At 47.1% G+C, this 22,487-nt stretch overlaps 3 protein-coding genes across 4 annotated transcripts; 2 read left to right on the top strand and 1 right to left on the bottom strand.

The window, feature by feature from the left end:
• Positions 1 to 5,227: 5,227 nt before the first annotated feature.
• On the top strand, positions 5,228 to 13,254 carry ipo5 (importin 5). The gene is made up of 26 exons (XM_086186468.1): positions 5,228 to 5,385; positions 7,146 to 7,226; positions 7,723 to 7,915; positions 8,005 to 8,107; positions 8,207 to 8,303; positions 8,392 to 8,496; positions 8,717 to 8,839; positions 8,919 to 9,039; positions 9,137 to 9,224; positions 9,424 to 9,530; positions 9,645 to 9,769; positions 9,871 to 9,960; positions 10,060 to 10,233; positions 10,309 to 10,527; positions 10,614 to 10,697; positions 10,777 to 10,909; positions 10,995 to 11,116; positions 11,201 to 11,297; positions 11,409 to 11,581; positions 11,677 to 11,788; positions 11,873 to 11,928; positions 12,018 to 12,140; positions 12,213 to 12,432; positions 12,514 to 12,742; positions 12,823 to 12,964; positions 13,048 to 13,254. Exons 1-26 carry the CDS (start codon positions 5,242 to 5,244, stop codon positions 13,132 to 13,134), a joined length of 3,348 nt encoding a protein of 1,115 aa, XP_086042594.1. The 5' UTR covers positions 5,228 to 5,241; the 3' UTR covers positions 13,135 to 13,254.
• Positions 13,255 to 13,601: 347 nt separating this feature from the next.
• On the bottom strand, positions 13,602 to 19,948 carry atg13 (ATG13 autophagy related 13 homolog (S. cerevisiae)). 2 transcript variants are annotated; one of them, XM_086186597.1, is made up of 18 exons: positions 19,760 to 19,948; positions 19,040 to 19,119; positions 18,870 to 18,950; positions 18,649 to 18,768; positions 18,485 to 18,531; positions 18,005 to 18,145; positions 17,880 to 17,920; positions 17,696 to 17,792; positions 17,508 to 17,615; positions 17,344 to 17,437; positions 17,085 to 17,183; positions 16,504 to 16,587; positions 16,313 to 16,422; positions 16,087 to 16,228; positions 15,931 to 16,005; positions 15,502 to 15,609; positions 15,292 to 15,420; positions 13,602 to 15,219 (listed from the first exon to the last, which is right to left on the bottom strand). In XM_086186597.1, exons 2-18 carry the CDS (start codon positions 19,106 to 19,108, stop codon positions 15,142 to 15,144), a joined length of 1,623 nt encoding a protein of 540 aa, XP_086042723.1. In that variant the 5' UTR covers positions 19,109 to 19,119; positions 19,760 to 19,948; the 3' UTR covers positions 13,602 to 15,141. The 2 variants fall into 2 exon arrangements, with proteins under 2 accessions (XP_086042723.1, XP_086042810.1); XM_086186684.1 differs by lacking the exon at positions 17,085 to 17,183 and having other exon boundaries at positions 13,603 to 15,219.
• Positions 19,815 to 22,434, top strand: harbi1 (harbinger transposase derived 1). The gene is made up of 7 exons (XM_086186931.1): positions 19,815 to 20,195; positions 20,703 to 20,868; positions 20,944 to 21,146; positions 21,232 to 21,319; positions 21,398 to 21,605; positions 21,683 to 21,858; positions 21,945 to 22,434. The coding sequence occupies exons 2-7, from the start codon at positions 20,704 to 20,706 to the stop codon at positions 22,143 to 22,145; spliced, it is 1,041 nt and encodes a 346-aa protein (XP_086043057.1). The 5' UTR covers positions 19,815 to 20,195; position 20,703; the 3' UTR covers positions 22,146 to 22,434.
• Positions 22,435 to 22,487: the final 53 nt, after the last annotated feature.

Raw genomic sequence — 22,487 nt, 5'->3', positions numbered from 1 at the left:
GTTTGAGGCATTCATGTTTGTGCAGAGCAAACTGACCGGACAGAGAATGCTGAATAATGTAAACAATGAAGCACAGAAATGTGTATTTTCCATGAAAAAAATGCGAGGAGTGTGTGCGCGGTTTTGTTGTATTCTGGCTCTGATTTGGGGTTTAGATTATTACACTTTTTTTTTTCCCCCACTAATACCCTTTTCAGACTAATCCAACGAAGTGCTGAAACGCCAGGTAACAACTAAATGTTTAGGTTCACACACTCACATCTGAGGCCCAGTGGTGACACGATGCACTCTTCTGGCGGACGTTACGACAGAAGAAGCTCCCAGGACAATGCTCCTACCACTACTACCACTACTACCACCACTACTACCACTACTACTACCACTACTGCTACTTTTAATAGCGTGTGTTCTGCTTGTGCTACTGTTCTAGGGTTCTTGTTCTACATGTGTTTCCGACTCAGTCATTGAGTCAATGCAACATGTGCTGGTTGCACCATGTCACCTTTGATGGCTGGTCAGTAATTGCAGTCATGTTTCCAGAGTTGTTTCTCTGACTCTCGGCAGGAGAACACAAGAACTACGTAGCTGCATTTCACCAAACTTGATGGAGGAGTGTAGCACGGGCCAGTGAAGAAGCTCTGAAATTTTGAGGACGATCCATTCAACCGCAAAAATAAAAAACAGGTTTTTTTTTTTACATTAGGTTTGGTTAAGTCACTCAGCTGGAGGTGGGCCTTCTTTTTACTTCTGCTGACATTTGTGAGCAAACTAAAATTTGTCCACGCATTGACTTTGAATCACTCGGGTATAAAATGAAGCTGAGTGTTGGTCAAACACAGCTGAAGTATCATCAAGGTGCGAATGAGTCGGGGATTGATTGTGTTGTGTGTGTGTGTTAGTGTGTGTGTGTGTGTGTATGTGTGTGTGTGTGTGAATTCTCAGCTCAGACAAACACAGAAAAAGAAACAAAGAAATCCAATCCAGCCTCCAGAATTACAGATGCAGAAACATTGATGTGATTTGCTAATAGGTTTATGACAGAAAGAAAAAAAAATTCATCCATCTTATCCTGTTAAGGGTCGTGGGGGGAGGAGCCTATCCCAGCAGCCTTCAGGTGAGAGGTGGGGTTCACCCTGGACAGGTCACCAGTCCATCGCAGGACCAACACATAGAGACAGACAACCATTCACACTCACAGTCACACCTACGGTCAATTTAGAGTATCAATCAGCCTCGTCCCCTCTTGATGTTTTTGGACTGTGGGAGGAAGCTGGAGTACCAGAGAGAACCCACACAGGAACAGGGAGAACATGGAGACTCCACACAGAAAGATCCTGTGCTGGAGCCGGGACTCAAACCCAGAACCTTCTTGCTGTGAGGCGGCAGTGCTGACCACTGCACCACCGTGCCGCCTGAATGTAAAAATCCTGTGCAAAAACATGTCCTCAGTCCTGCATTTACTATTTCCAAAGACTCAAATGACTTTCACAACAAGCAGAATGTAACTTTTCCGCTCGTGTGGATGTCCATCTTTCTCTTGTTCTTTCTCTTGTTGTTGCAATAAACTTCTCTGAATGCAACATGTCAGCTAAACTGTCAGGAAATGTGCTTCAAACAGAGACACCAGTGGGACTCGCCTCTGGAAGTGGATGCCAATCTTAAAAAAGAAAAAAGAAAAAAAGGGCAAAGGTGCGACTGCCTATTTTGATATTAATGGCGGCAATAAATCACGGCAGCAGAAAAGCGACAGGATGGTTTAGCTTCCTAAGTTCCCAGCAGAGCGGGTGAGACAAATAGTGCTGTCGAGTCCCATCCTCAACCTCTCCAGAGCAGGTTATTCATCTCTCTGCTTCAGTCTGAGGGTGAAAGACACCGAAGAGGATGAATGACCTGTTCCCGCGAAAACTTCAGGATGACCTCCTCCGGGATGTGTTTTTACTGCCCGGCTGTCACTGCTGGGCCTGAAAGATTACAGAGTCCGAGAGACGCAGGGGACGTCGGGTAGAAAGATGGGCAGGTTTGAGGTCTCGGAGGGGCGATGGACGAGTCCAACAGAGGGCTGGCAAGCTGTCAGCTGACACTTCTACATTATTCTAACTTGTTGCCTGTGCTATGACGATCACAATAGATTATGGTGTCAAGTTTGAGGATACAAATTGTCCGATTGAAGGTTGTTTTTTTTTTCTTTTTTCAGATTAACCTTCAACAGGATTCACATATGAACCGGAAAGGTCTTCTGGATATAAAATAAAACATTCATCCGTCATCATCAGCATCCAAATCGGTTATTTTCTTAAAAAAACAAACAAAAACAAAACAAAACCCAGTCAGCTTCAAGTTCGACTGATCTCTGAGTAAAGTGCTGAGAAGGTGATCCTGGGGCCAGACGTGAGGTCACGCTGACCTTCACCCTTGACAGTAACAGTTTTATCGAATCTTATTGCGAATATTTGTGCGACATTTGTCCTTCGATAGCTTCAATCGATATATTTATAAAAGCGTAAATTATTTCCATCTGACTTTTGCCTTGAACGATGCGACCGATCTTTTTCGTTTGTCTGTTTTGTTTTCCCGTTGGATCCTGTCAAGCATCGTCAAAGCCTCCGTCGTGATTCCCCTCACTGTGTGAATGCACAGATTAAGCTAGCAGGGATTAAACCCCCGTCAATCTATAGACTTCTACATCTGCTCACAGCTGCTTAAAGACATCTCTATGGACTCATAGAGCTCTACAGTAACCCCCCCCCCCCCCCACCAGCTCCCTACCCCCGTCCCCACCCCTCATGTCACATCCCTCAATGGCTTCCTTGTCTGACACACATAACGCTCCACTGTGAACCAGGTCTGTGTGTCACCGAAAAATATTGACTTTTAATCCTTCAAACACTCGCTGGGTTTAAGACAAGCCCGGCTGTGTGGGTCTCGCTCAGCTTCACCTCTCTGCTGCAATAATAAAACTCCGACTAGCAGGAACAGTTTGGTGCGGTCACACGAGACATACATATTAGCCTAGCTTAGCACCAACACTGTTAGCACAGCTCGAAATATGTAGTCTGAGCCCGACAGCTCCAAATGTGTCTCATGTACACTCTGTACATATTTACTTGTGTACTGTAGGCGTAGTGAACGAGGAATGGTTTTAAGAGCAGGTCGCCTGCGAGCATCTGTGGGCCAATAAATGACATTAAAAAACAAAACAAAACATTAAATGGTGACCGGAGCCTAACACTCTGTTCTTTGAGTGTGAGAGTAATGGTTTAGAGCCTCAAACGTGATCAGAAAAGTACAAGCAAGGTGCAAAAAACATCCTGACTAAATAAAGAGTTTTAAAGTCTCTCTGGATTCTGGGCGCGTGGGGGAAGCTGCCTGTCCATCAACTACTCCACACTATAAACTCACTCTGTCTCTCCCCATACATCCATCTTTGTTTTCCACTTTTCCACCTCAGGTGAAACGCGCAGACATCCAGTTTAATGGCACTTCCATTTCAGGGGAGGTGGCGTGTGTGTGTGTGTGTGTGTGTGGGGGGGTATGTGTGTATTGAAGCAAGCAAGTGCACAGTAACAACTTTAAAGACAGTAAACATGACAATAAAAGTATTTTCTAACTGTTTTTCCAAAGTTTTTAATGTTTTTTTTTTATTTGTGATAAAACTGACTAAAATATACAAAGAAAATCTGATGTTATCTGTTTGAAAGTAGAATAATTTGGAGGAGGTTTATCATTTTTAAGGTTTTGTCAGTGAGTAGAACATGCAAAAAAAAACCTGCAAAAGCCATAAGCGTGATCCTTTACCAGTCAGCCTGTAAACACTGAGTTGTGTATGAACGAAGCCCTGAACAGATTTTCTGGATTTACAACTTTTCTAAGAATTAAAAAAAAATAAATCTTTAAATGAGCAGTAAAATGATTCTACAGGGGCTCAAATTGTATCTTTTAACCAATGACTGCCACCGATCAGAGCAAGGAACATTCACACTGGGTTTTATGCATCTCACATTCTTAAATTAGAATTAAAGTTTTTCCTACAACTTATTTTTTTGATTATTTATACTATTCTAGAAACTGACACAAATACAAGGCTTTAACACATTAATACACACAGGAAATTAAAATGTGTGTGTGTTCAATGTTAGAATGTTTCGTCTGTAAAGTTTCTTTAATCTGAATTAGTGCCTCTCACTGTTAATTACAAAAGAATCTTACCGTTCACTTTTCTTTCATCGTGATCTCCGTTGTCAGGTTGCGGGGAGGAATGGAGCAGAGCAGCAACAGTCCGCAAGCCACAGCTCTGTTCTTCCAGGAGCAGTTACATATCCCACCAGCAGGGGCGCTGTTAAGTGCGAGCTAATATGCAGCTCCTGGTGTTTGCGTGTGTGAAGATAACATCCGAGACGGAAGACACCTCATGAATCAAATAAAGCAAACAACAGCTCATGTATGAGTTTTAGGGAAAACTACAAAGGTTACAAAATATTTTGCAGCCGAGCTTCCTGATATGATTGGAGAAAAGAAATCGTGAATTCATTTACAAATTGAACTGCACGACTTGAAGCGCTGAACAACGTTTGACTGCCATCTACTGGAGAAATGAGAAACATCTATTCAGTGACGAGTCCTTCAGGATGTATAATAGTGATGGAGCAGATTCCAAGTCATTCTCTGAAGTAAAAAAAAAAAAAAGATAGTGTGTAAAATATTATAAATATATAATACAGTATTCCTACTTTGTTAAGTTAAGGCAAGGTAAAAAGATGTCATGTTGTATTGCAGGTAAATGCGTTCCAGTGAATATACTTGTCGTAAAATCACTGCAGAAAGTAAACAAATAACTTTGGAGTTCCAACATACGGGGACTTTAGGACCACTGACTCAGCCGTGTGCGTTATTAAAAGATGGGATTTAGTCTGGACAACTCTGGTGATGTTGAAAACGTGACCACAACATGGAAGGAGACGGACCAAGAGGTCCGCTAACACGCCGACTAGATGCGTCAGGCTTTACCACATCCACCGCTCCTCATTCAAAGTGCATGACAGCATCTATTTCCCGCGCGTTGCTAATTAGCTGTTAGCTAATAGGAAGAACGCGTTCACTCTTCCAGTGCCGATTCCCTCCAGTAGGCGACGAGACTTACTTTAATCCAATGGCGTGTGTGTGCGGAGAAGCTCTGCGCCAATAAGCGGTCGGTGGAGTTACTAAACCGAACCAATTAAATAGGAGCGCCGCTGAGCGTGACTGATGCGGGTCCTGCCGGGCTCACTTCCTCCATTCTCCTTCCGGCTGCACTTTCGGGATTTCGCTGCAATGGCGGAGCAGCAGCAGTTTTATCTTTTGCTGGGTAACCTGATGAGCCCTGACAACACCGTCAGGAAGCAGTCAGAGGTAAGAGGAAGGCGGTTTTTTAACGGCGGCGTGTTCGGGGAATGTTGTAAACAGTACGAGCGGGTTAGCCGAAGCTAGCGCTTGTTGCTATTGTGGCCGCGCGCGCAGGGGAGTCGCACGTCAGGCTCGATAGCCCACGTGCAATGTGAAGCCGACACTGAGCACTAGTTGGCTAATGCTAACCACCTCAGCCTTGTTGCGTAGTTTAATGCGGGTGCAATGTAGATTCTAAACATATGATTCTTCGTTATGACACTGCGCAGTTGTGCGTGTTTGCGTCACGCTCAGTCAGTTAGACTTAAAGTGGAATGTCCCGTTGTTTGGTACCAATCCCTAAATTCCCCAGCTGACAGGGAAGCTAGTCAGTTAGCTAGTAGAGCACAGGAAGTAGCATGAGGCTAAGCAGCGATAGCAACTAGTGCAGCTAGGTCTACTAGCCAGTGAGCTGGTTTTGAGCAGAATGTGTGGCGTAAAAGTGTGAATAAATGAACATGGGTGGATTGTTGTTGCCATTGATTAAAGCGGCGGTGGCGGCGTCACTGACGGCGGGCCAGCCCATTCCGAGGGCGAGCTAGGTTAGCACCAAATATTCAGTGGCCTTCAGTGGTTTTGGTTCAAAGTGTGTTGAACTCAGCTGTTGCATCGTGGTATTTCTTGGTTAAAATTTAAGTTGAAACGAGGATGACTTCAGCCTCAGCCTCTTTATTTCCGTGGCTCGTCTCCAATCATTTCTCTTTCACTGGATTGGTTTATCTCAGAGGATTTGTTTGGGCTGAGTTTAGCCGGCCTATTCACTCTTTCCCACCATGATGAGCCGCTTGAAGCGGCAAAGCTTTGTTACAACACTTTCTTTCTCTCTAGTGGTTGGATCTCGTCACAGCCCCTCTCTCCAGCAGTCAGCATGTTTCTTTTATAAAAGACAGACTGTCTGCCGCGATGCTAAGCTCAGTGGATTTCATCCTTTACAGAAACACTCCCTTTCTGTCTTGCACGCATAATGGGAGGTGATTCATTTGCAATGACTGGCTAACACTGTATTCTAACAGACTACAGCTAGTAATCATTAGCTGGGGTTCACATCATTAAGCACTTCAAGCAGAATTGTATAGGAATGATATTATGACGCTTTCTGCTTCTCCAGGCTAGTTATTGGTTCGTAGCACTAGATGACACAAGGCAGAGAGGACAGGCCGTGTTTACATGCACTAGTTTGTCCAAACCCCCCCTTGATAAGACCAGACTCATGTCTTCATGTGTTAAGGCAGTCAGAATTCTCCACCACGACCTCTGCCATCATGCCGCTGCCCCGATACTTCTCCCTTGTCCTGCATGTCAAGAATCTGATTCAGTTCATTGAGATATCTATGACCTGGATGAATGACAATATGCAGAGACACTCCCTTGTCCTGATTTGTTTGTTGTGCAAATGTGGCCACTTAAAACAACCCAAATGACTTTTTTTTTTTTTTTTTTTTTTAAAGGAGGGGTCTTGGGGTCAAAACTAAAACTCTCTTGCTAGCTCGATTTTTAATGCTAAATTTCCCTTTAGTGAGATCCACATTGCTTATGTTGGAAGTGTTTCATCATAAGATAGCTGGCATCTGTTGGAAATTAGTCACAGTGTAGAATTACGTGTGTGTGTGTGTGTGTGCGCGCAACATGCCATTTGTTCGCTGAACGTGACACTGGCTCATCGTTAAAATTGTGTATCTGTAGTTATTCCCCATCAATCTCACCACTGTTCCCTTATGTCTTGGCAGGAGACCTATGACACCATCCCGGGACAGACGAAAATCACATTCCTACTGAGGGCTGTAAGAGATGCCACCGCCACCGAGGAGGTTTGTACATCTTAACAATGCCCCGGTTCAGTAAAGCCTTCATCGTTTGGTCATGGTTGTCAAATACTCTGTCCATAATGATTGGTTAGAGAGCACCACTGCCAGCCAATCGGCTTTGCTGATTCAGTTTTGTCCTGGAAAGCATGCATTTCTGCAGTATTTATTTATTTATTTATTTATTCTAAAGGAAAAACAGCGCCATTTATGGCATTTCAAGAATGCCTTCATCCCGTTAAGGGACTGACAAACACGCTGGTGATGAGTCACAGTTTTTGGCTGTAATGTTTACGCTGCATCTACCAGCTGCTCGGTCCCGTGTGCTTCCACTCCTTGTCTTTACCTCAAGGCTGATATTTTTAGTTCTGAAATGGGAGCAGGCGGCGAGGTCCAGGGAGAGTGACTCTGCCGTTCTAAAGATGCTGTAGCTTTGTTGTTGTTTTTTGTACTGTAGTCAGAAGCATGACGCGACACTGACGGCACTGTTTGAACCCCTCAGGTACGACAGATGGCGGCGGTGCTCCTCCGCCGGCTACTGTCCTCCTCATTTGAGGAGATCTACCCAGGTCTGACCCTCGATATGCAGACAGCAATCAAGACAGAGCTCCTGACCAGCATCCAGCAAGAGATCTCTCCTACCATCCGCAAAAAGGTCTGCGACATCGCAGCTGAGCTCTCACGCAACCTCATCGGTAAAGAGCCTTTCAGAAGCCCATTTCCTCCACGAGGGTGTTCTTTGGAGGCTCTGCATGTGGGTTCACAACTCCTGCTTTAATTCTAGATGATGACGGGAATAACCAGTGGCCAGAGGTGCTCAAGTTTCTGTTTGATTCAGTTAACTCGGACAACGTCGGCCTGCGAGAAGCAGCCTTGCACATATTCTGGTGAGCCCATGTTCACTTTACACCAAAACCCGTAGTGCCGCACCTCGTGTCGTTGCTCATCTGTTCGACTGACCTGTGCGTGCCTCTGCTGTGTCTCAGGAACTTCCCAGGAATCTTCGGCAACCAGCAGCAGCATTATATGGACGTCATCAAGCGCATGCTCGTTCAGTGTATGCAAGACCAAGCAAACCCACAGGTGGAGATCGTTTGTTCTGTTTGCTGTCGCTTCTGCATTTATATTCCTGCAGGTTTTAACTAAAATAACAACAAATGTGCTGTTTCAGATTTGCACCCTGGCTGCCCGGGCTGCTGCGTCCTTCGTCCTGTCCAACGAAAGCAACACGGCGCTGCTGAAGCATTTCGCTGACCTGCTGCCTGGTATTTTACAGGTAGGAGGAGTCTCCGCGTTGACAGGACTGTCACTTTTATGGAGCAGTGTGTTGTCTCCATGTTCATAATTTAACAGTTTGCCTGTTAAAATCGCGTCCTGGACCTGCTTGGATCATGTAGATGAAAATGACGGCCTGATTTTGATGTAACCTCAGAGTGAGTCGTGCTAAACTGCCTGACTGTAATGACATCATGAACGCCACCTCTGTGTTGGATCAGGCCGTGAACGAATCTTGCTACCAAGGAGACGACTCGGTGCTCAAGTCACTGGTGGAGATTGCAGACACGGCACCCAAGTACCTGAGACCCAACTTGGAGGCCACCCTGCAGCTTTGCCTGAAGGTGAGTGGTACTCCTGGTCAAGGCGTTGGGAGGGGGTTTTCTGTGTCTGACTGACGCCACTGTCGCCTCGTGTCTCCAGCTGTGCGCCGACACAAACCTGACCAACATGCAGAGACAGTTGGCGCTGGAGGTCATCGTCACCTTATCTGAGACGGCCGCCGCCATGCTGAGAAAGCACACCGCCATCGTGGCCCAGAGTGGTGAGGATTTGTTTCATTACTCTTGAGCCCCCTTTCCACTGGCTGAAAAAAAACAGGTGTTCGGGGTGAAAGTGGCTGAGCTGGGTGCTGTGCTCAGTTCCCCAGATGCTTGCTATGATGGTGGACCTGGAGGAGGACGCTGAGTGGGCCATGGCTGATGAGTTGGAGGATGATGATTTTGACAGGTAATGCCACCAAACCGCTCCTTCCACAAACAAGATGACGAGTATCGACTTGAGACAGAGAAGCCTGGGGATAGAACGGCAGTTTGTTATAGCCAGTTGTAGCTATGGCGGCTATGACACAAGCAGCCCGAGGGTTGTGATATCTGGCCACGTGTTTGTTGTCTGTCATCCGAGACGTGTGTTGTCTGTCACACAACAGCAACGCCGTTGCCGGGGAGAGCGCTCTGGACAGGATCGCCTGTGGTCTGGGAGGAAAGATCATTTTACCCATGATCAAGCAGCACATCATGCAAATGCTGCAGAACTGTGAGTGCACACAAACAAGCACTGAGCATTAGCAAGCTTTTGTTTCAAAGCTAATGAGGCTGACCGACATAGATGAGTGTCCACTTGAGAGAAACCAAGCATGTTTGTTTGTAGCTGATTGGAAGTACCGCCACGCTGGGCTGATGGCGCTGTCTGCCATCGGGGAGGGATGCCACCAACAGATGGAGGCCATCCTGAATGAGATTGTTAGCTTTGTGCTCCTCTTCTGCTCAGACCCTGTAAGAAACTACCTAAAAGTTCTAAAAAAAAAAAAAAAAAAAAGATGCAGCTCCTGTTGACCTTGGCTCAGTGTTAACAAATGTCGTTCTTCCTTCCGTAGCATCCGAGGGTGCGTTACGCTGCTTGCAACGCCATCGGACAGATGGCCACAGACTTTGCCCCAACCTTCCAAAAGAAATTTCACGATAAAGTAACGAAATTTTCATGCGAGAGTGTTTTTATGATTGCCACGTATAAAATGTAACTAACCACACATTGTTGCGCCCCCCCCCCCCCCCCCCCCCCCCAGGTAATTTCAGCTCTACTTCAGACAATGGAGGATCAGAGTAATCCTCGGGTGCAGGCGCATGCCGCCGCCGCCCTCATCAACTTTACAGAGGACTGCCCCAAGGCTCTGCTCATCCCTTACCTGGACAGCTTGGTCCAGCACCTACATGTTATCATGGTAGCCAAGCTGCAAGAGGTACGTGTCTTTTTGTCCTCCTTTTAGCATTAGCATGTGAGCATACCCCATCTTACCAGTACTTCCTCTTCCCAGTTGATCCAGAAGGGCACCAAACTGGTCCTGGAGCAAGTGGTAACATCTATCGCCTCAGTAGCCGACACTGCGGAGGAGAAGTTTGTGCCCTACTATGACTTGTTCATGCCCTCGCTGAAGCACATCGTGGAGAACGCCGTGCAGAAGGAGCTGCGGCTGCTTCGGGGAAAGACCATTGAGTGCATCAGCCTCATCGGTCTGGCTGTCGGCAAGGAGAAGGTACGTGTTCGGCAGGGACGACACCCCCACCCTACGTGGATTCATTCGCGATCTTATTCACATTCTTTGCGTCTGTCTGTCTGCAGTTCATGCCAGACGCCTCAGCCGTCATGCAGCTGCTCCTCAAAACCCAGACAGACTTTAATGACCTGGAGGACGATGACCCGCAGGTGAGGAGACGAGGCCGGGCCTTGGTAGCAAATGTAGCAACTGAGCTATGAAGTTGACCTGTCATGTTTCCTGGTTTAGATCTCCTACATGATCTCTGCCTGGGCCCGGATGTGTAAGATCCTTGGTAAGGAGTTCCAGCAATACCTGCCTGTGGTGATGGGCCCCCTAATGAAGACCGCCTCCATCAAGCCTGAGGTGGCTCTGCTGGACAGTAAGACGCAAAGGCTTCTTTTCCTCTCATGTCTGGTGCTCAGATGGAGCCTCCTTGTTCTTAAAATGCAAAATGTGTGTCGCAGCTCAGGACATGGAGAACATATCTGAGGACGACGGATGGGAGTTTGTAAATCTGGGAGACCAGCAGAGTTTTGGGATTAAGACTGCCGGCCTGGAGGAGAAGGCCACCGCCTGCCAGATGCTGGTGAGGACGTACATTCAAGAGAGGACAGATGTAAAGCCAATGCAAGTCAATGGAGCGAGCTCAGCCCTGCGGTTTGTCTTGCAGGTTTGTTACGCCAAAGAGCTGAAGGAGGGTTTCGTGGAGTACACGGAGCAGGTCGTCAAGCTGATGGTTCCCCTGCTCAAATTCTACTTCCATGATGATATCCTTTTTTATCGAATAGTGGCCAAAGGAATTGTAACTTAAATCCTAGAAACGTTTGGCACAAGCTGTGATGTTCTGGGGAGTGTGATTATTTCCTTGACTGAGTCACGTGTGCGGGTTGCCGCTGCCGAGTCCATGCCCCTGCTGCTGGAGTGCGCCCGTGTCCGCGGGCCTGAGTACCTCACCCAAATGTGGCTTTTCATGTGCGACGCCCTCATCAAGGCCATTGGCACCGAGCCAGACTCAGACGTCCTGTCGGAAATCATGCATTCTTTCGCTAAGGTAAAAAAATAATAATAATAAAAGGACGCTTCATCTCCCCAGATCACACAAGCTCGTACCAGAACCGGTTTCTGACCTGTGCCTTCTTTTCCAAGTGTATTGAGTTGATGGGCGACGGTTGTCTGAATAACGAGCATTTCGAGGAGCTGGGCGGTATTTTGAAGGGGAAACTTGAGGAGCACTTCAAGAACCAGGAGCTCCGACAGGGTGAGTCCTGTTCCAAGTGTTGATTTCCGGACTTCTTTAAATTTTTTTTATTAAACACTCACAAAAACTTTCCTTCCTTCACAGCTAAGAGGCAGGATGAAGATTATGATGAGCAGGTGGAGGAAACGTTACAGGATGAGGTAAACATTTATGACCGAGCTGAAGCCTTGACGTGGAGATGAAGCGAGTTCCTGCGCTGATGTTCTTCTTCTCTCCCGCCGTTTGTCAGGATGAGAACGACGTGTACATCCTCACCAAAGTGTCCGACATCCTCCACTCCGTTTTTAGTAGTTACAAGGAGAAGGTGCTGCCGTGGTTTGAGCAGCTGCTCCAGCTAATCGTCCAGCTAATAGTGAGTCCTCTGTCTCTCGGCAGTCTTGAATGGCCCGGTTGAACCATAACCAACTCCACTTGTGTGTTCCAGTGTCCCAACAGGCCATGGGCAGACCGACAGTGGGGGCTGTGCATTTTTGACGACGTGGTTGAACACTGCAGTCCATCTTCATTTAAATATGCTGAGTATTTTCTGCGGCCAATGTTGCAGTCACTGTGTGACTCAAGCCCAGAGGTGCGTCAGGCCGCCGCCTATGGCGTCGGCGTCATGGCCCAGTACGGAGGCGAGAACTACCGGCCCTTCTGCACAGGTATGCTCTCCTCCTGGGATTCCACCGCCTGTCCTGCTACGGATGTTTGCTGGATTATCATGTCTGCTCTCTGTCATCCAGAGGCCATCCCCCTTTTGGTTCGAGTCATCCAGGCAACCGACTCGCGCGCCAAGGAGAATGTCAACGCCACGGAGAATTGCATCTCAGCTGTTGGTAAGGTCATGAGGTTCCGACCAGAGTGCGCTAACGTCAGTGAGATCCTCCCTCACTGGCTCAGCTGGCTACCCCTCAACGAGGACAAAGAGGAGGCAGTGCACACGTTTGACTTCCTGTGTGACCTCATCGAAAGGTAGGCAGCACCTCGGCATGAATTTAAAGATGCTGGATGCTCTCGCAGAAACGAATCAAGTGGCGTCTCTTCCTCCACAGTAACAACCCCATTGTGCTGGGGCCGGACAACTCCAATCTACCGAAAATCTTTGTAATAATCGCAAATGGAGTAGCAAACGAATCGGTGAAGAGCGAGGACGCGTGCAGCAAACGGCTCGCAAACGTCATCCGCCAAGTACAGGTGAGCGTCACGCCTGCAGCAGGTGTTGGAGGTTAAAACATGAACAGGTGCAGATTGGTGACCGGGCTGTGGTGGTGTTGCAGGTGTCGGGAGGATTGTGGTCCCAGTGTATTTCAGCCCTCAACGAGACGCAGCAGAAGGCCATACAGGACCTACTTAATGCTGCCTGAACCCTCGTTCACACCCCCACCGCCGTCAAAGAAAGCTCCCGGATCTCCATACAATCCTCCCGCTCTGACCTGTAGTGTGTACGGACGCCAGCTTCACCCCCCCCCCCCCCCTCCCCAACATCACTATCTCCACCCTAGTCTAGATTTGGCCCATTGGAGCTTGGACCTCTGCGACAATGGAGGACATGTTTAGGCCCACCGCACCCTGATCACATCTGGATCTGGACTTCATTCCCACCCAGAGGGACTCCACAAGAACTCATCAGTCAGTCTGGCCCAGAGGGGCCATAGTGGGGGGAGGGGGGGAGGCATGGGACAGATGTTCTGTTGAACTGTGTAACTAAATGTAAAGGAAATGCACACTGGCCGATCACTGCCTGTCTCCTGTGAATTTTTTGTTTTGTTTTGTTTTTTTTTTCCTTGTTCTGTGTTCCCAGCATTTTCCTGGGGGGGGGGGGGGGTACATTTCCATGGTAACGGGCATGTTTAAGTGGCTAACTCTAGGAAATGTAGTGACTTTCAGGGATGCACACAGTTCTGTTCACATCAGATTTTGGGTAAATAATGTGAAGACCCAACAGGTGATGTGGTGAGGGAGTCCGAATTAGGAGTGTTCACCGGTTCGTGTGTTAGCAGATTAGCTTGAAATCGTCATAATGCATTGAAGCTTTACATGGAAAATACCACTTTTTTTTTTTTTTTGGTCACCCCTGTTTGCATCCCTGGAGTGTAAACGTCTTCATGTGGGAGCGAATACGCAGCTTTCCATCTGTACACAGGAGACGACATGTTTACTGAACGGTTCAGCCCTGCCCCCCTCACTATTTTTCTTTTTTTTTCCCCAAAGGTAGCAGTATTGAGGGGGGGGGGAGGGGGGGCTCTCGTTTAGGAATAACCCGCCATAGTTGTTCACAGCCAGTGTGAGAAGTTGAAGGATCATGAATTGTTTAGAGTATTTGTAAAATGCGTGCTACTACCATACTATTTATGGTTTTCACCCCCACAACCTTGCAGCCCTGCAGGTATACGATGGAAAAAAACACCAACAATAAAATTCCATGTGAGAATTGTCCATCCAATTCTTGAAGGTTCAAAAAAAAAAAAATCCCACATTCACAGAAACTTGAAGAATAATTTTTTTTTTTTTTTTAACTCGCAAGTTTTCCCTTCAAAATAAAATGAATGCTTTCAAGAGCATTTTTCATACAGGTCAGTCGTTTTTTTTTTTGTTTTTTTTTTTAAGCTAAATGCTAACGACTAGCTGAACAGAAGTTTTAATCGAATCCGATTGCTTGAACAGAGCAGCCATGCTTTATTCATACACCAACAGCAAAGGAAAGTTTACATTAAAGCGTTCCAACCACACTTGGATGTCTTGATCCCAATATGAATGAAGCACGTTGAGCTGACAGAAAATACATTCGCGCGGTCTCTAATACAGCAACCCGGCTCAAGAGGTGGATGTTCGATATTCTGCTTTCAGATGAAACTGCGACGAATGTCGTGAGCAGACTGATTGTTTGCAGGGCTGCTGGCGTAGTTTGCCTAAGTGGATGACGGAAAATGTATTTTCTGTTCACAAATTTAGCAATTTTGCGAATGTTGGCAGTTTAAATCCTCAGACCAGCTGGGAAATTCTGGCTCGGGAAAATTATTTAGAGCAACTGAGGTGGTTGTTTTTTTTGTTTTGTTTTCTTTTTTCCACCAAGACCAGCTTCAGCCCGTTCTAGACTCAACAGTATCCCCTTCGGATCGGTCATCATCTACTGGAAGTTTAGTGTTCAACAGGGAGGGATCGATGGTAATCGGCATTTACAGTTGCGCTACACTCAGATTAGCATGGCTGGAGACGCGATCAGAGCTGATTTGTGCAACATAGAAAATAAAACATGATTAGAGCTGTGAGTGTGTGTGTGTGTGTCAGGAGAGGACGAACTGTACAAGCTTGTCAGGGAGGGGAAATACCAAGGGCTATTCCAACACTGATGGTCGTTGGAGTGACTCTTCCTACTGGAGCATGTCCACAAACGCGTCGAACTCATCGATGTTCTTCTCGTAGATGGCTAGCTTCTCTGGCAGCGAATCCTGCGGGGATGAAAGTCGGTTGCTAGGACGCTCACGTTTTCCGTCACAGCCCACGAGAGTAGAAGTACTCACCAAGTCGTCGGCCATCGACTGTGAGCTAATGTGTAGTGAGAGGCTGGCCAGTTGTGGAGGGTTCTGGAACTCTCGGTAGAAGGTGCCCAAGTCCATCGGCAACAGGTCGTCTTTAGAGAAGGCTGGTCGCTGCCGACGCAAAGCAACCACATCAGCATTTTTTCCCTCGCAAACGTTGAAATTCCGAGTGGGAAAACTATTCGTACGTACAAAGTCGACCATGACGAAGTCGTCCTGCTGCCCTGATCCCTCGGAGCCCTGAGAGTGGAGGCTGGCCTGTAGGGGGGAGGGGCAGGGAGGAGAGTCTGGAGGCTGCACCTGCACGCACACATAAATGATGTCACTATTTATCCTCCAATCAAACACAGAGGATCCAGAGTTAAAAAAAAAAAAGATATTACAGTGCAAAAAGCTTGGTATTGTGGGAGCTTTTCTTAAAAATTGCAACTTGTTTATTTGGGTGCTTTTTGAAAAAAAAATATAGTGATTTGGTGCAAAAAATTAAGATTTGCTGGGGGGGGGGGGGTTCGCATCTGAGTGTTTCCTCAATTCAAATTAGTTTTTAATTTATTTTATACAAAACTGATCACGCACAAGAGATAAAGTGCCATCTCTTACAATTGTACACTTCTGAGTTACCATGGGATCGTTCTCCTCTGCTTCCAGGACTCGAGGAGCAAAAGCAGCAAAGGGCAGATCCAGACTGGCCGTCACCTGCAGGGCGGTGACAGTGAGTAAATCCTCTTTGTCACCGTGGCGTTAAAAGAAAATCTTTTCATGTCATCTTTGCTGTACCTGTGTGTTGGGTTTATTCACAAAGGCTCCGACTTTCCTAGTGAATGCGTTAAGCGACTCTACGGGGTCGGAGGGGGAAACACTCCGCCTCCCTTCGTCCCTCCGTCCTTCTCCGCTCTGGGACAAGCCGTCATCTTCACCACTGGGAGGGAAAAAAGGAATCATCGCTCTGTTTTGATGATCAAACACAGCCAGTAGAATTGACCGTTGTTCTGGGGACTCATACGTGTGTCCAGGTGTGTTAGGGATATGTTCTACGGTCAGGTGGGCATCCGCTGCATGAGGAGGCTGCGCGGGTATCAACACAACCCCGCCCTCTTTCCCAGCATGCATTATCTGAAGAGGAAGAGAGAGAGAATAAGTCAGGAGGATTTACCAATGTTGAGATGGAAAGACACGCAGGAGGCGGCTCATTACCTGGTTTGGGTTGGCAGCAGGGTGACAAAGGTCAGCAGCTCCTGCTAGAGCGGGAGGCTGGTAAGATAACCTGGAGGTATACAGCTACACGCACGCGCACACACACACACACACACACACACACAGAAAATGAGAAGCAATATTAATATGAATATTGAGCAAAAATTACAGTTAACGCCGGAAACTTCAGATGAGTTTAATTCAACATTGCTGCGGTAGTGTGGACACTATTAAAAGCACTTTGCATTTACTCTCTCACACACACACACACACACACACACACACACACACACACACACACACACACACACACACACACACACGGCGCTAGCTGCTCATATGAAGCAACAGAGGAGTGTATGTCTTGCTCACGGACAAAAATAAAACAACAAACAACTGCACTTGGATTCACGCACGCACGCACACACACACACACACACACACGGTGCTAGCTGCTCATATGAAGCAACAGAGGAGTGTATGTCTTGCTCACGGACAAAAATAAAACACAACAAACAACTCTGCACTTGGATTCACACATGCACACGCACACTCAGACAGGCTTGCCAGTGTAGACTCACAGTGTGAGTGACAAGTCCAGGAGCCAATGGAAACTGCAGACTGTCCAGGGGGAGGGGCTTGGACAGTGAAGAGGGAGAAGGACTCAAAGTGCACACACACTGAGCAAGTGCACAAAGACACACACACACACACACACACACACACACAGGGATAAACAGAGTAAAAAAAGAAAACGGGAGAGAAAAGAGAAATGAAAAACAGGCGTGACAGGGGAGCGAAGAAGTGGTCCGACAGTGAGGAACCAGGGCGTGGTCTCACCTGAGAGGGAGGGGAGGTGGAGAAGGAGGTGGTGCAGACCTCCTGGGAATCCTGAACTCCTGCAAACGCTCCCCCGTCGTCATCATCTGGAGCTCTGGACACATTAACACATTGTTACTGAGGGTTCGACTGCATGGGCATGTCGGCATCAGACAGCGGTCCACCTGTAGTTGCAGGGCTGGCCCATGTTGGCGGGACGCGGGCTGCTGCCTGGAGCATCCACGAAGTGATCTACGATGATCCCCATGATCGGGGCGGACCGCTCAAACTGCCTGCACAGGAAGAGGAGCGGAGACAGACTTGTAGCCATGCACTTGATTCCAGGTGCAGGAACTAACAGAAATTACTTTACCTGTTAGACATGAACGCCAGGTTGGTGCGGTAGGCACACGAGAGTGTGACGGTGCCAACGGGGGTGCCGACAACACCCACACGTACCGTCTGGAACCCTTAAAAGTCCACGAGAGTCAATTTGTTACAGTTTATTGTGTAGAACTACTGTCAAATGTGTGGCGCTGACTGAAGCAGTGAGCTACCTTCTCCTAATGCGCTCAGCTGAACCTCGCCGAAGTAGATCCTACACACCAGGGAGAGAGGGGAACATCTGGGTTTAGCAGAGCGGAGTCACGCGTGACGGCGGCGCTACTCAGGGCTAAGTCACCTGTATAATATGACGTAGTCGTGTCCCTGCTTCCTGGACAGTTTATAGGCAGGTGTCACTCTGGTGATGGCCAGCAGGGACTTGAGAAGGACAGACAGACGATTGTAGACTGTGTATGACACCTTTATGTCTTTATCGCACCTGCAGGACACACACAATCAAACGACTTCTGTTACAACAAGAATTGGTTTTAATCGCTTTTTGGCCTTGAATATCTTCTGTTTTTTTAATGACATAATTAAAAGCTGCTTGGGCTGGAAAACAGCAAGGCCGCAAAATAACACATTTTCAAACACAAATGTGCTCAGTATTCAGATTTGGCAGGGAAACACCAGTCAGCAGTGCTGCACGTGATGAGGTCATCACTGCCGCGCCACCACACGTGATAAAGGACGAACCCCCAGGGGCTGCCAGCTCTGAAACACCTAATTTTCTTAGCATCTGCATTTTCAGAGAGAAAATACAAAGAGATGAACTCACTTTTCATTCATCTCCAGGCACCAAGTCTCCAACTCCATCGAGTCCCCCTAAGTGGCAACCGGACAGAAAACGACAAACCAGACTCTTTTAATGATTGTTTTTTTTTGTTGAGGCATACAGAACTAGCTGGCTGTTTTACGTACCGCAGCACCAAAGGTTCCTACCTCTGCCGTCTTCAAGGAGATCTCCACACACATTGAGCGTCCGATGCCCGGAAGCTGACCCGCCAACGCCTTCTTGGCTTCATGAGTCACCTCTGGGATGTCTTTGATGGCCAAATTAAACTAGGAATTCAAAACAAAAATAGAATCCGATCGAAAAAAGTAGCTACAGACGGGCGGAAAAGGACGACAAAAATATCAGGACTGATAAAAGAGAGTTTTACCCAGTCAGAGCCGGTGGGCGATGAAGACGAGCGGGTGCAGATCTTCTCGCCGAGGCGGGATTGAACGATTACCTGAACAGTCTGCAACAAACACAGAGTTGAAGTCGTACCAGTGAAAACAGGATTATCAACAGTAACACAATCACTGTTGACGGGGAGCAGCATTTCACCTTCAAGGCAAAGAACTTGATGAACTTGTCCAAGTCTTTTTTATCCTGGGGACTCAGGTCGCTGTCCATGTTGTCACGACCTACAACGTGAAGGCACACATGAAAGCTATGAATGTAATTCAATGCTGTGGACACATGAATTTATACACATCCTCCAAGCTTTAAAATTAAATTATATTTCTCCAATAAAACTAACAGACTGTGACAGAATACATGTCAACTGCTTGCTCTCAAGTGATGGCAAGCTCCAAAACCCCCAACAAATATCTACCACATATTAATTATGTACGAACAAGAAATCTTCGTCCATTTTGTTTAATATTACAAACCTCAGATGTTGGCTTTTTATCTCAAATTTAAGAAGATAGATCACTAAACTCTCTACAGCGATTTCACACACAGTTTCTCATTTTTTCACTCCAAACTGCAGTCGTTTCTGTAAGAAAACAAGGCCTCCACGTTGACATGAAATTGTCCGATAAAAATGTCCAGGTCATTTTAAATTTAAATCCACAGACAACCTGCTTGAAATATTTATTACAACAGTGGGCGAGCTAAAACCCGGCGACATCGCCTCTTCATTCATATTTTCTAAACGTTTCACAACAGCAAGGATAGATGACTCCCTCAGAAACCAGCGTTAGCATTGTGGCTAATGCTAGCAAGCTAACAGCCCGGATAGCACGCACTTTGCCTTTATTGTCCAACAGCGAAACTTACATTAGCTTTCCGCTAAACAGCGCAGGTTCAGTGACGTACAAGTAAATCCAGTGCAGACGACATTCAACACCGTGTTCCACGCACAGTTATAAACCGATTTCTGATGTACAAAACGTCAACAGCGACTGTGCTACATTTCTGTTTATCTTCTCCATGTCGACGTGTTTAGATGGCAGCGCTTTCTCGGACGCACTTTCGTTGATTTGTAATTCTATTCGAGCAGAGAACACGGACGAACTCTGAGATCAGCGCTCCACCGATATGGGTCGTGAAAAATAAGGCGAATGTGATGAATAGCAAAACAACAGTCATTTTACCGCTGAAACAACAACATGTATGTAGATAAACGTCAGACCCTGATTCGAAACTGCGAACCGGCGGAGAAAGGCAGGTTGTCCCAGGGGGTTGTTTTGGTTGCCGCTGTTCGGATGTAAAGGTAAGAGCATCATTCTGGGAAATGTAAAAGTTATTGTACAACTTTATGATTTCTAACAATTCAGCTACGTGGTTTAAAGTCTTCAAGTTGTTCTTCAGATGCACGAAGAAATAATGTAAGATAGCTCCGACGCTGAGTAGCCAGTTGCTAGCGTGGTAGCTGTTGCTAATGCTAACGTTTGTGAAATATTTATGATCAATTTCAGTCATTATTTTTCTTCTTCTGTATGGTACGTTACAGGTCTGAAAACATGCAAACTTGAGCACACGTAGTAAAGTAAATTGTTGTGAAAAAGCTTTCTGGACAGTCGGAAACTTTGAATCGTGTGAAACTGCAGCAGTCTGAGTAAAATGCAGTATATACAAGAAGTAGTTGAAGTAAAACAGGTTGAGGAAACGATGCTGTCTGTGGGAATGAATGAATAAAAATGCACCATGTAAATATGCAAATTGATATACTACAATACCTTCAAGTTATTTATTGATATACGAGTATTGTTCCACTCAGCATGGCGATCTCTATTGCCATCCTGGACTGTGATTTACTCCTACACGGTCGAGGCCACAAGACCCTGGACCGCTTTGACCTGGACTCAGTCTCAGACAGCTTCCTCTTCTCCCAGTTCGGCTTCCCCAGAGGGTTTATCCTCTATCTGGTGGAGTTACTCCGAGAGGTAGAATCCTCATTTCTGACGGCTAATTGTCGTATTGACTGTGGTGATGTGTAACGTGTTGTTCCTGTGTTTCAGTCCCTGTGTAGACGTACCCAGCGATCCCGAGCCATCAGTCCTGAGGTCCAGGTGTTGGCTGCGCTGGGCTTCTACACGTCAGGTTCTTTCCAGACATTAATGGGTGACACCATAGGGATCAGCCAGGCCTCCATGTCCAGATGTGTGTCCAACGTGACCAAAGCGCTGATGGAGAAGGCGGAGCAGTTCATCACGTTCAACAGGTATAACTGTTGCCGTGCACTCGTGAAGAAGAAATAGAGATGTCTCCACCTCATCCTTACAGAAATGTGCAAATTCTGATTCCAGTGATCCCTCCAGCAGAAAGGAATCCTTCCAGGAGTTTCAGAGGGTTGCAGGATTCCCGGGAGTTGTGGGAGTGCTGGACTATGTTCAGGTTTATTCTACTTCCCCGCATTGACAAACCGGGTTTATCATAAACCATCAAGGTCACGAGCTGATCCCTCCCCTCCAGGTTGCCATCAAAGCTCCCAACAGCGAGGACTCCTCGTATGTGAACAAGAAGGGATTCCACTCTGTCGGCTGTCAGCTGGTGTGTGACGCTCGAGGGTTGCTACTCAGCGCAGAGACGCACTGGCCCGGTGGACTCAAAGACGCAGATGTTCTAGAAAGATCTTCCCTCTACAAACAGCTGCAGGAGATGGAGGAGGGCTGGCTGCTGGGTGAGAGGAATCGTCCGGCACTGTTTGGTTACGTTCCAACCAACCGACATAGAAATTTATGATTGTCTGTTTCCTAGGCGACCACCGTTATCCTCTAAGGAAGTGGTTGATGACACCTGTGGATTGCCCAGAATCCTCAGCGGAGTTTGGTTATAATCTCGCTCACACGGCTACGCATGAGATAGTGGACAGAACCTTCAGAGCCATCCAGACCCGGTTCAGATGTTTAGACGGTACTAAAGGATACCTACAGGTAGGCTGCCCACTGATCCTGGAGCCCTCCACAGAAAGTCCTCGAGGAAATGTCCTCCTGAGTGACCAGTGTTCGTCTCTGTTCAGTACTCGCCAGAGAGGAGCTCCGCCATCGTCCTGGCCTGCTGTGTCCTCCATAACGCCTCCCTGCAGTCGGGGTTAGACGCCTGGACTCTGGAGAGGACGGACCCTCCGGAGCAGCCTGAGATCCTAGAACAGAAACCCGAGGATCGTGACAGCCAGGCGGAGGACCTGAGGAAAGAGCTCATCCTCAAACACTTCAGCTAAAGCGTCGGCGAGGACTCCGGCGGGACTGGAGTTCAGAACAGACGGAGTCAAGAGTTGAAGCAAGAAAGTCCAGGGACACAGTGATGCTGATGCAGTTTTTAATATTTTGCTGGTTTCTACTCTACTGACTACACTAAGATAACATAGTGATATATGGAGGAACATGCAGGACGCTATACAACAAACTCAGACGACAACATCCGAAAACATTTCCAAAGAACTTCCTAGAAAGTGCTTGATTATTCATTTGAGGCGAACAGTAAAGCACCTCTGGGTGTTTTTAAATTGTGTTCAGCTGCTGCGTCGCCTCAGTTTCTTTACAAGTGGAAAAAGTCACCCATC

The sequence above is a fragment of the Aulostomus chinensis genome, chromosome 1, assembly GCF_037954235.1.
Source record: "Aulostomus chinensis isolate RoL2024-O1b breed Wild chromosome 1, RoL_Achi_v1.0, whole genome shotgun sequence".
Classification (NCBI taxonomy): domain Eukaryota; kingdom Metazoa; phylum Chordata; class Actinopteri; order Syngnathiformes; family Aulostomidae; genus Aulostomus; species Aulostomus chinensis.
Note: the sequence above shows the minus strand (reverse complement) of the source record. Positions and strands in the feature narration are given on the sequence as shown.